Genomic DNA, 17,502 nt, shown 5'->3' with positions numbered 1-17,502 from the left:
GTTTTAAAATCTTTAATTCTTACATGCATTCCCAAACATGAACCCCCCTCCCACCTCCCTCCCCATAACAACTTTCTGGGTCATCCCCATGCACCAGCCCCAAGCATGCTGCATCCTGCGTCAGACATAGACTGGCGATTCAATTCACATGATAGTATACATGTTAGAATGTCATTCTCCCAAATCATCCCACACTCTCCCTCTCCCTCTGAGTCCAAAAGTCCGTTATACACATCTGTGTCTGACACATTTTAAATTGGAATCAGAAAACTAATCTATCATGTTCTTTAACATGGTGATTATTTTAAATATTATAGACACTGAGTGTTAAATAAGAATAGGTTATTCCCAAATGTAATTGAAAATTAATAATAATGTTTGATTTGTTTCATTTCTATATTAGATTCTCAATCTTTATAGGGGTTGAAAGACATTTACTAAGGAAATTATTTTACTGTACTGGGCAAGTTGCAGAGTTTTCACCTCAACTGGTTAAGGTCACTGTAAGCCTAAGATCTTTTTTGACAGGTGCTGGAGACCTGGGATATTAGGCATCCAGATTGAGTCTCCTGTCTTTGATAGATTTAAGAGGAGACTCTGTATCCTTCTCCAGAGGCCTTAATCTCAGAATCCTGGTTGGAGTCATTCATTAACTCAGTGTTCTTTCTGCTAAAGCTTTCATCCATGCTCAGATAGCCTCTGATTTCCTTTATTTGTTTGGTTACTTTTAACCTGTCAACTGTGTTATTTTGTTTTGAATTCTTTAATTCATTTATTATTTTTTTAAAAAACTTTTTAGAATTGAAGTATAATTTTTAATGTCATGTTAGTGTCAGGTGTACTACAAAGTGATTCAGTTATTTATATATATATATGTATTTCCTTTTTCAGATTTTTTTCCATTTTAAGTTATTACAAGGTATTGAATATAGTCGTTTTGACTTCTTTTTTATACTATTCCTATCTTTAGGAATAGTATATAGTATTTTATACTATTCCTATCTTTAAGGCTACAACTCTTACAGCTGTTTTAAAATCATACTGTTTAAGACCAGAGATAGGGCTCTTCCTCTGTCTCATAGCTTTATTTCTGCTTCGGTGGTCGCAACGCCAAATTCTTGTTTAATGAGTTTCCAGTTACTTTGTTCGTTCGTTCTTTTTTTTTTTTTAAAATGCTTTTTACCCTTGTGTTTATAGTTCTATATTTAGCTTTTTTCACTTACGTATTTTATCATAGTCTGTTTTTCATATTGAATAATTCCAATTCCACCACCAATTCCTTTCTTTGTCAGAATTTAAAATGTTATTGTTTATTATAGAGATACAGGTTTTTCCTTATTATAGGAAAAACAGAGTATAGATAAGCAAAAGGAGAATATGAAAAACCATCTATATCCAGAGACAATCACATCTTAGTGCATGTTCAAAACAGAGCTCTTCCTGTACATTTATTGTATTTATACATAGGGAAAAGAAAAGGATACTCTTCCCCGCCCCCCCCCCCCCCCCGCCCCTTTTCTCTGTACCTGCCTTTATCTCTTTGTAGAAAAGTACGATGATATCTTTCAGGGTTGTACTTGTGTGTCATAGTCTTCATGGTTACACAGTAGTCTGATCACAGCACAGTTTAACTTCTTTTGTTAACACAGGAGTCTGTTTGTAGTTTTATGTTTCCTAGAGAAACACTTTAGTATTTGGATGCACGTTGTCTTTTATAACTTTTTATCCTGATTTAGCTTCAGGTTTATAGATAAGTTACTACTACAGAGAACTCCTGACCAGATTCACCAGTTTTTAGCCTTTTGTGACATTCTCCAGCTCTGTACGCGTATCGCTTCTATTTCTAAGCCATTAGTAGACTAAGCTGCATACTCATGCCCTTTTGTTTCTTAATGTTTCAGTATGCAATTCTGAAGAGCAAGGATTCTTACAGTGCACTTACCAAATTTAGGAAATTTAGCAGTGTGTGTGTGTGTAATATTTTAAGCTTTGACCTGTTGTCAACTTTCTGATTTTGTCATTTGTCTTAATATTGTTCCTTATAGCAATTTTTCTTCTACAAGATCTGACCTAGGGTCACACATTGCATGTAGTTGTCACTCTCTTTGGTTAATGTCTTTTAGTATAGAGTCTCAGCCTTTTTACTGTTGCCTTTTTTTTTTTTTTAAAGAAAACTGGCCATTTATTTTCTGGAATGTTTCTCAGTTTGAGTTTGTCCATTTCCTCATGAGTAGATTCAAGATAGGTGTATTTGGTTAGTATACCAGGTTGGTAAGTATGTCCATCTCAGGGTATCACCTTTTGGTAAAAGTAATTTTGATCACCTTTTGTGGAGTTGTCCAGTTTTCCTACTATATATTTAGAATATTTCCTTTTATAATTAATAGTCACTTTGTGAGGAGATACTTTAAAATGGTATAAACATTCTCTTTCTTTAGCACTCTCTCTAGATTTAATAATCACTGACACTTTTTGCCTGAATCAATTTTTCCTACAATGTTGCAAAATGGGAATCATAAGTCCTAGACGTGCTTATTGTTTTAGAGCTCTGGACATAGATAAGAGAACAGAACAGCTATAACAGGGTAGCAACTTGTTTTGCACCACAGTGACTTGTCCTGAACCACAGAGACTTGTCTTGAATATCATTCTTCCAGCTAGGAAGGCGTGTTTAATCTGGATAGCGAGTTTTTGTTGATAACTCCAAATTCAGTCCAGTTCAAGCTGTTGTCTTCGCCTTCACCAATTCCATGTTTTCATCTCCATGTCTTCTATAGGTAGATACTGAGTCCATGAAAGATGAGTAGAATGTTCTCATTTTCACTTCTGCAACACACATAAAGCAATTTCAGAATTTTATACCATACCACTGTGAAAAGCAAATATGTAATTCTCTTCCTTAGCAAAAGAATAATACTCAGAACAAGCCATAGTGATGTACTTTGACCTGGTTTAGCTGTTGCTGTTCTTGATTCATATTGTTGTACAGCAGAAGCTAACACAACATTATGAAGCAATTATATTGCAATTAAAAAAAAACTTTCGTTGAGGTGTTTCTAGTATCTGGCTGTCTTTTGTAGTTACTGATCAATTACTTTGTCAGGAATGGCAGTGCTGTCCACAGAGATATTTATAGCCGATTTGGTCGCTAGTGTTATTGTAGAATCTTTTCTTTGAGTCTTCAGTCAGTTCTGCATTAACATGCAATGGTATAGATTTTTACAGATGTTATATATAAGCTGGTAGGAATCTCAGGTTCCAGTGTCCCCATTTATTTTTGGATATTTTTTCTCTCATGATGTGAAAGTTATGAAATTATTTAGGAATAATCTCTGTAGCAGGCTTCCCTGGGGGGGCACAGTGGTAAAGAATCTGCCTGTAATGCAGGAGATGTGGATTTGACCCCTGGGTTGGGAGGATCCCCTAGAGGAGGAAATGGCAGCCTGCTCCAGTATTGCCTGGACAGTTCCATTGTCAGAGGAGCCTAGTGGGCTCCAGTCCATAGGGTTGCAGAGAGTCGAACTTGATTGAGCCACTGCGCACACACGCACACAAGCTCCACGGCATAGATGGAGCAGGGATCACTAAATGCTGTTGAATTTTGAGAAAGTGTGTGTAGAAAAAAACGTTTAAAGTTTTAATTTGTAGTTGTATATTCTATGAAATTTGTAATGTCCTCCTGAAATTCTCTGAAAATTGTTTTTTAGCCATATTCTTATTTTTCATACCATGAGAACATTTCAGATTTCATATGGACCAGAGTCCTCAGTTTAAGTTGACTTAAATTCCTCTTGAATTAAAATTTTCAATATGAGATTGTGAGCAAGGAACAAAACCATCAACCTATGAGATGTACCCTTGCTTTTTGTCAAGTGTTAAAAATTAAGTGGTGAGCTGGTGTGCTGCTAAATATAATTTAAGACTTTTAGTCAAAACCTGTCTTACACAGTAGAGGGGAATTTTGATCATATTGTATACCTTAAAGGGTGTTAAATGATACTGCTAGCTCTATCTTGAGTGAATAACGACTGCTTGTGACAAACTCAGAAAATAGGTTTTAGCGGATAAATTATGCTTGGATATTGAAGAGCCTTGCTCATCTAAGGGGTCATACTCTGTTTCCTTAAATGTAGCACTTGTAGCAAATGTAAGGTAACCTACATTTTGTTTATTGAACAGTTTTACTTTTGAATTTTTTTTCTCCTTAGCAAAGGAAAAGAAAGATTTATAGCTTTGAGGGCTTGTTTATTACAAGTAAATGGACAGACCAATACCTCTTTGGGTCTTATGTTAAAAAACAATGACTGTTACTTGCTTTCTGCCTCCAGTCCATCTGAATTGAAGGTTGGTTGCATGTAAAACATTGGGCATTTATTTAGATGCTCCCGGTGTTGCTTAGGAGTCTGTTTTTGATGCAGGGGCTGGATGACTAAAAATGTAGCCTTTTCTAGTCTATGTCAGCCTTAATTTTCATGAAATATATTCTATTTGAATAGGGACTAGGGCTAAGAAAAGGTGTGTGAACATCTGTACTTTTTATGCAGTTTGGTTAACTGTATCATCCTCTTATTTTCTAAATTTAGTTTTTGTTTTATTGTTCTTTTGGAGCTTTGGTTGTAATACCTCAGAGCTCCAGCTAGTGTTAGAGCTCAGGCAGTTAAGATTGAGAGAATTAAAGAGTTTGGCTAATTTCACCCCCCCCCCCATTCTTTCCTTTTTAATCCCTTCTGTGTCTACAATTGTACATTATAGTTACACACCTTAGTGGATACCTTTGAATTGTTTTGATTCTAATCCTAGCAGATTGCTGTAGTAAGTATTTAAGGTACTAGTAGCTTGCTATAGTATTTAAGTATTAAGTTAAACACTTTAGTGCATATCTTTGACTTCCTTTGATTCTAACCATCAGTAATTGCTAGAGGTACTGAAAGTGATTTTATTGTTTTGTAATTGTTGTTTTGTAATCTCTCTTTTGACTTCTTTAAACCTTATTCACTTGCTTGCTGTATTCTCCTGACAATACCTTTATTGTCTGCTTATGTATTGTTTCAGTTCACTTCAGTCGCTCAGTCGTGGCCAACTTTGCGAACCCATAGACTGCAGCATGCCAGGCTTCCTTGACATCTTTAATTACCATGTTTTGATAGCTACCCTAAATTCTTAAATTCGTTCTCATTGGTGGCAAAAAAAAAATCACTGGCATAGAAAATATTTAGGGTTTCCTAGGTGGTAGGACATAGGAGCAACTGAACAACAACAACAAAATACTTAACTTTCCTTTTTTCCCCTTAAAATATTTTTTTACTGTGGTAAAATGCATATAACATAAAGTTTACCATTTTCATCATTTTTAGCATCCAGTTCAGTGTCATCAAGTACTTTCCTGTTCTTCTCTTTGTTTTGTGGTTGCATGATTTGTGTGCATCCTAGTCTTCCCTCCCCTGGGATTGAACCCTTGCCCTCCACAGTGAACGTGTGGAGACCCAACCTGGACCCTGGAGTTCCTCTCGCCTTTCCTGTTGAGAGCGCCTCCTGTGAACTGTTCTTGTTAATACATAGGATTGTTGTAGTTCAGTTTTGAAATTGGATTATGAAATCCTTTCTCTGTGACTCTTCCCTTTCCTTCACAGTTTTGGAAATGTGTATGGATATTTTAAGACGCTTTTTATCTGGAAATAATTTCAAGCGTAAAGAACAGTTGCAGAAATAGTGCCAGGAACCCACATTATATCCTTAACAAAATTTACCAGTTGTTAATGTTTTATCTGCTTTTTTCCTCTTTCAACATATTTGTACATACTTTTTCCCCCCCCTGAACTGTTTGAGAGTAAGTTGTCATTATCCTTGAATTAGGGCTTTCCTGGTGACTCAGATGGTAAAGAATCTGCCTGCAGTGCAGGAGACCCAGGATCAGTCCCTGGGTGTGGAAGATACCCTGGAGAAAGGAATCACTACCTCTCCAGTATTCTTGCCTGGAGAACTCCATGGACAGAAGAGCTTGGTGGGCTACAGCCCATGGGGTCTCAAAGAGTTGGACACAACTGAGCGACTAACACACACAGCCTTGAATAAGTATGAATTTCCTAAGGAGAGAGAGATTTTTGTATAATGGTAATCAACTTCAGGAAATTTAGCATCGATACTGTACTTTAACATCTAGATTCCAGTTTGTCAATTGATCTAAGTCCAGTTTTTTTCTGCTTTTAGTCCAGGACCATGTATTGCATTTAATTGTTATGTCTCTTTAGTTTCTTGTAATTTGGATCAGTTCTTCTGCCCCCAGCCTCTTTTGGTGTTTCATGACATTTTAATATACTACAGACCTAGGAATCCTCACCCTCCTCCCCTCATTTTGGTTTTGGTCTCTTTTCTCATGATTAGGTACAAACTATGCTGTTTTGGTTGGAATATTACCTTAGTGATGTCTTCCTTAGTATATGAATGTAGAGGCATATGATATTCACCTGCCACTCATTGGTGGTAATCTTGATCACTCAGTCAGGTGATGTCATTTCTTCATAGTGTGCTTATGTTTTTTCCCCCCTTGTGATTTATAAATAATCTTTAAGACCATGTAAATATTCTCCTTTTCACCAGAGTTTCCTCCATATTAATTTAACATCACACTGATTCTTGTTGAGTTCTTTTTTTTCTATGTGTTTTCAGTTTCAAGTACTGGTGTCTTACACGTACCCATTAACTAAATGTGAGCCTGATTTGGTAGTCATGAGCAGTGGATTTTGTCAGCTGGATTTTACTGAGGTTTTTGTTTGCTTAGGTCAGCACTCCCCAGCCTTTTTGGCACCAGGGAAGATTTTTCCATGGATTGGGGGTAGGGAGGATGGTGTCAGGATAATTCAAGTACCTTACATTCACTGTGCACTTCATTTCTAATCTAATGCTGCCGCTGATCTGACAGGAGGTTCTGGTTCATGGCTTGGAGGTTGGGGACCCCTGCCTTACACAGTTTCACTGTCACTGTTTCTTAGATCTGAGTAGATCTGATTTTTAATCATTTCTGGCAGCAGTTTGTTGAAAACTGTAAATTGATATCAAGGCACATAATACATAACAAATTCATTGCTGTTCTAAAGCAGTGAAAAGTTTCTCCATTTTTTTTCTTTACTGATGTATAGTTGACTCACAATATTATATAAGTTTTAGGTGTACAACATAGTAACTTGATATTTTTATGCACATCATGCAAAGATACTGAGCTGTCACTGACAATATTCCCTGTACTGAGCACTACATTCCTGTGACTTAACTTATTTTATCACAGATAGCTTGTACCTCTTAACTAGAATTAGCTGAGTTGAGAGTATTGCTTAAATATTCTGTTACAAAGCTATACATTTTATTAGATAAGTTACATTCTCATTAGTAAGTGTGCTGTTAACTACGTGCTTAATTTGTTGGCTGCTTGTGATGTTAATGCTGTTAGGCACCAAGACTCACTTGCTGATTTCTCTGCTTTTCTCCCCCTTAGGGCAGGAGGACTATGACAGGTTGCGACCGCTGAGCTATCCACAGACAGACGTGTTTCTGGTCTGCTTCTCAGTGGTCTCTCCATCCTCATTTGAAAATGTGAAAGAGAAGGTGAGTTAGTCAGATACTTTCTCCCTGAAAAAAAGGGTATCGTAGAATTTCTGTTGACTTGTACATAGCTTTGGAGGCTTGTGGATTAATGCAGGTGTATTTTTTCTTTTTTTAAAATATTTTTTCTCTAGTGGGTGCCTGAGATAACTCACCACTGTCCAAAGACTCCTTTCTTGCTTGTTGGGACCCAAATTGATCTCAGAGATGACCCCTCTACTATTGAGAAACTTGCTAAGAATAAGCAGAAGCCTATCACTCCAGAGACTGCTGAAAAGCTGGCCCGTGACCTGAAGGCTGTCAAGTATGTGGAGTGCTCTGCACTCACACAGGTGAGGACTGTGCGGAGCCCCATGTCTATTAACAGTGGAGCGGTTTGAGTAGCGTTTAGGACATGGGTTATTTCTGACAGTGGTCTGCAGTGCTCAAGAAAGCTGCCCAGGAAGACTGTTAGAAGTCTTGTTAGAGGTCTCCATTTTTATGAAGAAAATTATTCATCTCTAAATAAAGTGCTTGTGTTGGTGAGCTCCTTGTTTTATGTATCATTTGTAGTGGTCAGGGATTGTGGGTTTTTTTTTAATTTAATTAATGGTAAGGTCCATATTAGCACAAATTTATAAGAGTATGTGAATGATTCCCCTCTTCCCCCTGCCCCCAACTTAAAATCTCATCTAAGTAAATCTCATCTTTATCAGTACTGACAGTTGATGCTATAGCCTCCTGGGGTAATTCATCTGAAATCGGGAATTGGTCGTAATTATTGAGACCTTCAGAGAAAGCTACCTTGGCCATTTCTCAAGTTTGCCTTTATATAATGTCTCTATTCCTAGATTTTGGGAGGCATTCCTTCCTTACACTGTTCGCTTTTCTTTCTGAATGATTTAATTGGAACTCTGTTCGTAGTTTGATGGGAAACTTCAGATTCTGAGGACAGTGAGCAGTGCTGAGCATATTTTGGGTGAGAGTTACAACTGGCTTGTGTGGTTTCACCTTCTCTGCCTTCATGGTATTGCCAACCTATTCTCCCATTTGAGAATTGTTCTGTTGGGGGGTGGAAGGAAGGATTATGGAAATAATTAGCCCAGAACTTTTTTATTCTGTTTTTTGACGTTTGAACAGTGAGCAGACATGCCTAATTAAAATAAGGCAGGACTGAAGGGTAGAGATTTCTTACAGTTATGTGATGTTCACTTATATTTCTCACACTGCTTTTTCAGATAGGTTTTTTTAAAAAAATTAAGTTAAAAAGACAGATTCTTGATTATATATATACCAAAGTAAATGGCATATAGTTACATATTCTACATGTACTAGGTATGTAGTAAGTAGGGTGTAGACATAACTTAGAAATCTACAATTTAGCCCTGGGCTGGATATGTAAACACAAAATTTGTGCTCGAAGCTGGATATCTCACAGGATAGCTTCAAGGCCTAATTTTACTCTTCCAAGCCCGGTTTTTCCTGACAGTTCAGTTCTGTTGTATTGACATTGCAGATATTTACAAGTTGAGATGATTTTATATTTTCTTACATGTACAGCTGAGATTTTAAAAAATGGATAATTGTACAGCTGGCTGAGACTTCAAAAAATGCCTAACGCCTCTGTGTTTTGCTAGAAAAATGTTGTGTGTGTACTGAAGAAGGATGTGTGTGGAACACTTGAGTCAGCTAACTGTTGCATGTCCCCATTCTCTGAATATGGGTTGCTTTGGGGGGAAGTGGAGGCAGGTAAGCCATGTGGGCCCAGTTTTAGGTCCCAAGAGAAGCTTATTTTAGAGAATTGGATGCTTCCATATAAGGTGTTCTACAATATGAGCAGATTTATTTAGGAAGTTCCTTTTCAGAGAACAGAAATTTGAAAAAGTCTTAGCAAATATATTTTTCTTATCAGATTTTGAAGTTTGGAGAAATCAAAAGAGAAGACAGAAAATGGGGTCCCTGGTGCAGTTTGGAAGCCGGAAGTTTTTAGGACTCCAGAATTTGTTGGTTCCTCTAAAACTGAACTCTTTATATAATCAGATAGTGTGATTAAAACAAAGATTAGGTTTGTCTTGTAGGGGATTAGTTGATCTTTGTCAATAAGCAGGAACATACTTCTTATTAAGGGATGCCCTAGTTACTAATTGTTGTCCTCTTCTTTCTTTCCCCTTATAAAATTTATTTCTCCTTGATAGCTTTCCTCCTTTATGTTTGACAGCCAGAATTTGCTCCTAGATATGTAGAAAAAATTTCAGAAGAACCTTTGACTTGTTTAGCATTTCTAGTTTGTGAAAGACACAGAAGGAAGAAAACTTAACCTTTGTTTCTTTTCAAGTGCTTATTGTTATTTCTCATTTATTTTGTACCTAATGGAATATGTGGTGCCAGTCTTCTAAGATACTCTGTGGGGGCGGTGAGCAAAATAGGGCCAGCGGGGCTGTCTGGGGCTTGCACATTTGCTACCGGAGCTGTGCTCTGGGGCTTTGAGGGGCATGTTTACTTGGGATCCAGCTGACGTAAAGGACATGTGAAGCTTCTTTGGGTGGTAAATCTGTGGCTTCAGATTTAGGTTGAGTTTAGGTTGAGTCTATAGACCTGGTACCAGTACTGCTGAGTCATACTGTCACGCTGGAGTTCTGGCTGAGGTGTAAGTGTATTTCTGCATCTTACTCCTTATAGAGCTGAGAATATTCTTTGTTTTCACTCCATGCTTTATGCTCTGATACCCCACGCGGACATTAAAAGCATTGATCTGCTTGCTAAAACTCATTCTAGGACCCCATTCTTTGTTTTCCTATTGGGTGGTAGTTACTTGCTCTAACACATTACTGAATAACTGAAGTGTATGCTGTTTCTAGAGTCTTTTCTTTAAACTTCTCCCAGTTGGTACTGCTGAACAATTAACACTTTTTCTAAATGCCTGAACCTGTTGTTCTGGAAAACTTGTTTAATCTGAGATCCTGATGAATCCCATCTAGATATGTCATTGAATCTAGAAACATGTAGCATGCTTGTTAGTCTGCTGTGTGTCCTTCAGTTATTCAGGGGATGAATTCACAGAAGCCTGAAATTGTAATAGGTTTAGTTCCGAAATGCGTGTGCCATTCTTGTCATTAGAAGTACTTGGGTATTTTACAAGTACTGATCCTAATTTAATGCATGTATCTTGCGTTTACATATCCATTTTATTCCTCTGGCACTGTTTTCATTAATATGTTGTAATGTTAGATTTCAAAGTGTGATTGTTCTAGAAATCAACATATGGCATTGTCACAAAAATTGTTTTCTTGCTCAGTTAACCTGTTTTGAGGTAAGACATTTGTTCAGTTATTCACTCTCTTGATAATGGACTTAAGATCTAGCTTTCTGGCAGTTACGTTTCTAAAGGTGCGTTGCTTCTGTGAATTCAGCCCGTTTAATCCGGACTGCTGTTGTATCTGCTAGTCTTTCTAATCCTCTAACCTGGCTGCTATTCTCTCTCCTCCCCTCTGTCTTATAGAGAGGTCTGAAGAATGTGTTTGATGAGGCTATCCTAGCTGCCCTCGAGCCTCCGGAAACTCAACCCAAAAGGAAGTGCTGTATATTCTAAACTGTTTTCTCCTTCCCCTCTTTGCTGCTGCTTCCTGTCCCACTACTGTAGAAAGATCGTTTAAAAACAAAGGAATAAAACCATCCTGTTTGAAAGCCTCTGCGTCTTTTTACTCACTACCTTAGAGCAACCTCTGTATTAGTTTTTGATCAAGAATGCAATATCTTACAGAATATTTTTTGTGATCAGTAGTCAAGTTGGACTTGTTTAACTTTCTGCTGCTTGAGTTGCCTGATGCTGAGAGCTTTTTGGTTTGGATTACTATTGCAAAAGGGAACTTGGTCTGGCATTAAGAATGTCCTTGGAGAAAATTAAGAGTTTTTAACACTTACAGATCTTAGTTCTTGATGGAGAAAATAACACAAACATCATTTTACTCTTGTGATCCATTGTTAATTGTAATTGCATGACAAAATTTATGGGAAAGGGTGACCTGCTAGTAGAGTGTACTGGGGAAGGGAGGATTCTTTTCTGGTTTTCCTTTGTGCAGTGAAACTTTGTGTTGCTATTGCTTTGGCTGTCTGTGCTGTAGTGGAGTGTTTGTCAGTCTGGGTGGGAAAGATATTGATGTACCTGCTACTGCTTTATGAGATCATTTGTTACACTCTTTTAAGAATAGCATCCATTTTAACAGCTGACTGAAGGTTTGTTAATGTTGAGATGTAAAGCTGCCACCTTTATATTTTCCTGCTTCTGATTTTATTGTGAGGGGAAACGTACAATTGTGGTTACCTTCAAATTTTGAAATTAAAAATATACAATTGTTTGTATAAATGCCTGATGAAGCTTTTTATTCCTGTTGCACTGACTGGCTCTAGTTTCACATATGTATAAGGTACCCACATTTCTGCTTCCTTGAATCCCCCTGGCTCTTAATTGGTGGGAAAAGGGGAGTTCAGAGTGAATACCTCTGATGCAGCCACTGTAATTGCTCTCTCCATCTTTGCCTGCGCCTTTCATGTGATAAGGGTGCCACTGCCCAGTGCCCGACCTCTCACTCCTGTTCCATATTCAGCTGTTTCGTTTGAATGCAGAGCTGCTTGGTTGTTTTTATGGAAAATGTTTCAGCAGCACATTGTACAAAACTCATTGAATGAGCAAATGACACGTGTGCTTGTCTGCTTCTTGTGACATACATTGGTCTGCAAAAAGCTTTCTCAAAGAACCACTGTCTCACTCGTGAATATCTGCTCCTCTGCTCCTGAATTGCTGGATCCTTCCAGTGCCCTGCCTGGACAGAGCTTGGTGAAGTGATTGTGTTGAGATTCAGGGTTTTTCAGTGACTCGTTCTTTGCCAACTCTTGGGGGCTTGAATGTTTTAAATTTGATCTTCAATTTTATTATACTGAATATCAGACTGCAAATTTTTTTCTTTCTACCCCTTTTCAGAAAGGCCTAAAGAATGTATTTGATGAAGCAATATTGGCTGCCCTGGAGCCTCCAGAACCGAAGAAGAGCCGCAGGTGTGTGCTGCTATGAACGTCTCTCCAGAGCCCTTTCTGCACAGCTGGTGTCGGCATCATACTAAAAGCAATGTTTAAATCAAACTAAAGATTAAAAATTAAAATTCATTTTTGCAATAATGACAAATGCCCTGCACCTACCCACATGCACTTGTGTGAGACAAGGCCCGTAGGTATGGCCCCTTCCCCTCTCAATACTAGTTAATTTTGAGTAATTGTGTATTGTCAGAAAAGTGATCAGTACTAGTTTTTTGTTTTGTCGTTTCAAAAAAATTATTATTTTTTTTGTTTGTTTAAAAGCAAGGCATGCTTGTGATGACTCTGTAACAGACTAATTTGGGCTGTTAAAGCTGTTCCCGGGTTCCACTCTGGCGAGTAATCTGGGATATCTAGTGTTTTTTTTTTCCTTCTTTCTTTTTTTTTGTTTGGGCGGGGGAGTGTGTGTGGGATTTGTTTATATTTAGTCTTTTTTTTTTTTTAAATCCATTAACCATTGGGCAGCCCTTAGGGGAGGAGGACGGATTGATTCCATGTTCCACTTCCTAGATCTAGTTTAGAGAACATGTTCCCCACCTGGTGCTCTTAGGAAGGAGTATAGTAAACGCCTCATTTAATAATATACTCCTTTTTGAAAGTTGCCTTTTCTCTCCACCCTTGAGTAGGTCCAGTATTTGATGAAACTCATGAAAGTGGGTGGAACCTGTCTTGCCCCTCCTCTTTTCTAGGATGCACTATATATGTGACTGTGACTCTCAAGGAAATTCGTTTGCCATTTGCTGATTTTTTTTTTGAAGTTAATTTCTAACTTCTTTCACTGATAAATGAAGAAAAGTATTGCACCTTTTGAAATACACCAAATGGATTGAGTACATAATTAAAAAACTTTTTTTTCCCCCCTGTCAGTCATTGTCTTAATATGCTTAGGATAGACATGGAGCTTAATAGTGTATGATATGGTGTTCCTAGAACACAGCTGAAGACCTGGTATATAGAGGAAATCCAAGGGGGTGGTGCTGGAAGACAGATGCCTGGGATGATTCACATCCTCTTCCAAGTCGCGAGGATGGAGACCTGCTTCATTAAGAAGCTGGGGGTGGGGTGTGGGGGGAGAACCTTTAACAACATGGGGACCAGTCAGGGAAATCCCCTTATTTCTGTTTTGCATACAAGGAACCCTAGAGCAGCCAGGTGAGGCTCTCTAGTTCAGTAAAAATCCTAGGGAGAGTCTTATGAAGACTCTTCAGAAGTGTTAATAAGGATTTTATCAGCTTATTTTGGTTGCAGTTTTCAAGTTTTAAAAATGTTATTATCTTCCCCACCTTCCCCAAATCCTAATTCTTGTAGGTTTCGTTAGTGTTGAACCAATGCTTTCTCATGTCTCAATTCTTTGTATATGCATTCTTTTCAGATGTATTAAACAAACAAACAAAAAAACCCTTCACAAGTCAGCCTGGGGATTGTTATTTTCCCTCCGCCTCTTAATCTTTAGACATTTAGGAGTGGGAACTTGACTCTCATTGACATCAATTTTCTAACAGATTTCAGGATAAAAATTTAGAGCATAAAGATTTAATGTACTTTGTTTTCTGGAAGTCAGGTTGAGATATTTTTTCCTCTCCTCATATTCAGATTTCTGCCTTCTCCCCTAAGTTTGACAGGTAGCCTGCCAACTCCTTTTCTTTAATATCAAGTGGGTTCCATAGAGAAGTGCTCTGACAGCTCACTGCTCATGTTGTTGAAATGACAGTGTACCTCCAATCCATGGATTAGTGGGAAAGCAGCTATTTTTTCTCCCAAGTTTTCTGTCAGTGGTTTTCAAACTTTGCTGCTTTGTAGAGTACAGCTTGAGCAGGGGATTATTTAGAAGCTTTCCAGGTACTTCCATTATGCAGCCAAGTTTGAGAACCACTGCTCCAAAGGTGTTAACCACAAACTGCTTCTATCAAATTACAGATTCTATGCCTTGTATCTGAATATAGGGCACATTTTCTGTAGGTGCCAAGAATGATTCATTTATTTTTGAGAGCATTATACTGATCTATATGAGAATCTTAGAAACTAAGGGCTGTTAATTCAGTTAATAAGGCTGATACAGTGTGTAGCCTCATTTTCATAATTTTCTATGTGGAGTCATGTTTGACTTGATTCTATTCTGTGCTAGAACTTAGCTGGGCTGGTTGGGAAGAGGTTCAGTTCAGTTCAGTTGCACAGTCGTGTCTGACTCTTTGCAACCCCATGAATTGCAGCACTCCAGGCCTCCCTGTCCATCACCAACTCCCAGAGTTCACTCAGACTCACGTCCATCGAGTCCGTGATGCCATCCAGCCATCTCATCCTCTGTCGTCCCCTTCTCCTCCTGCCCCCAATCCCTCCCAGCATCAGAGTCTTTTCCAGTGAGTCAGCTCTTCGCATAAAGTGTCCAAAGTACTGGAGTTTCAGCTTTAGTATCATTCCTTCCAAAGAAATCCCAGGGTTGATCTCCTTCAAAATGGACTGGTTGGATCTCCTTGCAGTCCAAGGGACTCTCGAGTCTTCTCCAACACCACAGTTCAAAAGCATCAATTCTTTGGCTTTCTAAAATGTTATATTTCCTTTTTCTGAAGCAGGGCCTATTTTCATAGTATTGAATATAATCAGAATACCTCTTAAAGTTTTGTGTTATACATTTAGTGTAGTGGTGCTTTTTTCTGAAAAGCTGTCGTTAGATCATTGGTGTCTTCTAGTTATCTTCACAATATCTTCATAGAATGGATAAGATACTACTTTTTCTTCATTGTTAGATTTGGACTATTCTCTTAATTTTCTCCTCTCATTTTGATGTTGTTAGTTTGGAGGGTGCTGAATGCTAAGGAACTAGTGTACAGGGACCCTGCTTCTTGAGGTTTGAAACTTAGTCTTCTCTGGGTACAGCTAACATACATTGAAAATTTGGATGGTTTTTCACCAAGAAGTAGCAACTCTGATATTTTTCAGGAAAGACTGAGCTCTTCATGGTTAGGATATCTGAATAATATGTGAGGGGAGTGTCTTTGAATCACATTCCTGATTTAGCTCTCATTGTTTTCTGTAAGACTTACCCAGTTTGCCTTAACTTCAGAGCATGGTGATTTAACTTAAAAAGCTCAACAGAAGACCTCACCTTAATATTTTCTTCTTTCCAGGACTGTTACAATACTTTGTTTATATATTACTTGTATTTTTTTCTGAAGAGCCCCTCCTCCTCAAAAAAAAACAAAAAAACCATTAACTGTTCCTACAATAATGGTGCATTACAAACCATGCTAACTCTCAGCTGGCCTTATGCAACAGCATTTATTTTTCTAGATTGTGGGTCAGTTGGATTTTGCCTCCAAGCTTCAGATTGGGCTCAGGTTGGCTTCATGTTTCTTGTTCTGGAGCCTTCCGGAGAGGACATCAGGTAGTGAGCCAGAGTGGGTGCAGGAACAAGCACATTGAAAATCCCTCACGTTCCATTGTCCAGAGGGTTCCACATAGCCAAGCCCAAAGCCTGCCACTCAGACGTTCATTTCCCTCAGATTTAGTAATTAAAAAGTATGGTTTTCTTTCTTTCCTTCTTAATAAGGCTCTTGAGGATATTAGCAGAGAATAAAACAGATGTGAGTTCCTGACTTCTGCTTGGAATTTTCTCTCCTTTACAGTTTTGATACCTGCCTTTTTTTTGAATAACCATGTGAGAGAGTAAAACTTTTCTCTGCACGTGCATGCCCACAACATAGATTCATTCGTCAGAGCTCTTGTTCTGTACTAGGCTCTGGAGCCATTGGAGAATGACAGTCCGAACTCCATGTGCGGGCAGCTTCGCTCTCCTGGCCCCTTTGTGTATAAAATAAGTCTGTACTTAACTGTCATTGAGGTTTCAAGTGCAAATCTACATAGGTGTGGGGTGGGACCTGGGAATCAATCTAATTTTTAGATATTCCCAAGATAGACCTTTGATGTTTGGGGACCAGTGTGTGCCTCAGTGGTTCTTAACTCTGACTGTGTGAATGGCACCTTTGGAGCTTATTTTAAAAAAGGAAAATAATGCCTGCAGCAATTTTAGGCAATCCCTGGAAATAGGGTCTGGGCATCAATCTTTTTTTTCAGATTATTTTTTATAGGAACATCATGGCTTTAAAGCTCTTTTGCTATTTTAATATGCCCCAGGTTTCAGAACTGTGGCACTGGATTGTCTCTTTAAGGTTTCATTTATATCTGACATGAGTTTTAGAGTAATTTTAGACTACAGTCTTTACAGCTTTTTTCTCCTTTGAGGAAGAGGTCTCCATACTTGTGGTCCCAAGCTGGCACTCAGTTCTTCGTAAGCCTTAGTCGGAAAGAAGGTTTACAAAGTTCATAGTCATAGTCTTACTGGTGGACTGACACTGAGATAGTTTAGGCAGTCATCTCAGCGGTTAGGTTGCTTAGGCAGCAGTTTGAGAAGAGGGCAGGTATTTGAATTGTAGAGTTCAGCTAAGGTTTTCTAAGTTAAAGCTGGAATGTAGAGGAAGGCTGTATTTCCCTGATAACTTCAAGACAAGTGTACTATACACATTTCATTGAAGATGGAGATCTTTTTCACTCTTCAGAAATATTCTAATTCACCTGCAGAGAGTACACAGGTCCAGATTCAAAAATATAAGGTAGTGCTAGAAATGAGTATTCTGCTAAGCTGCTAAGTCACTTCAGTCGTGTCCGACTCTGTGCGACCCCATAGACAGTAGCCCACCAGGCTCCCCCGTCCCTGGGGTTCTCCAGGCAAGAGCACTGGAGTGGGTTGTCATTTCCTTCTCCAGTGCATGAAAGTGAAAAGTGAAAGTGAAGTCGCTCAGTTGTGTCCGACTCTTCGTGACCCCATGGACTGCAGCCCACCAG

The 17,502-nt window shown here is 38.4% G+C and overlaps 1 protein-coding gene across 7 annotated transcripts in view; it reads left to right on the top strand.

Annotated features, from left to right (window-relative positions):
* Positions 1 to 14,071, top strand: part of CDC42 (cell division cycle 42) — a 49,597-nt gene extending 35,526 nt beyond the window's left edge. For all 7 annotated transcript variants that reach the window (XM_069579106.1, XM_069579107.1, XM_069579108.1 and 4 more), the window contains 3 exons: positions 7,490 to 7,599; positions 7,731 to 7,928; positions 12,554 to 14,071. In XM_069579106.1, the coding sequence (XP_069435207.1) occupies positions 7,490 to 7,599; positions 7,731 to 7,928; positions 12,554 to 12,643 (398 nt within the window). In that variant the 3' untranslated portion in view covers positions 12,644 to 14,071. The remainder of the gene's footprint in view (positions 1 to 7,489; positions 7,600 to 7,730; positions 7,929 to 12,553) is intronic.
* Positions 14,072 to 17,502: the final 3,431 nt, after the last annotated feature.

The sequence above is a fragment of the Ovis canadensis genome, chromosome 2 (genome assembly GCF_042477335.2).
Source record: "Ovis canadensis isolate MfBH-ARS-UI-01 breed Bighorn chromosome 2, ARS-UI_OviCan_v2, whole genome shotgun sequence".
In the NCBI taxonomy this organism is placed as follows: Eukaryota; Metazoa; Chordata; class Mammalia; order Artiodactyla; family Bovidae; genus Ovis; species Ovis canadensis.
Note: the sequence above shows the minus strand (reverse complement) of the source record. Positions and strands in the feature narration are given on the sequence as shown.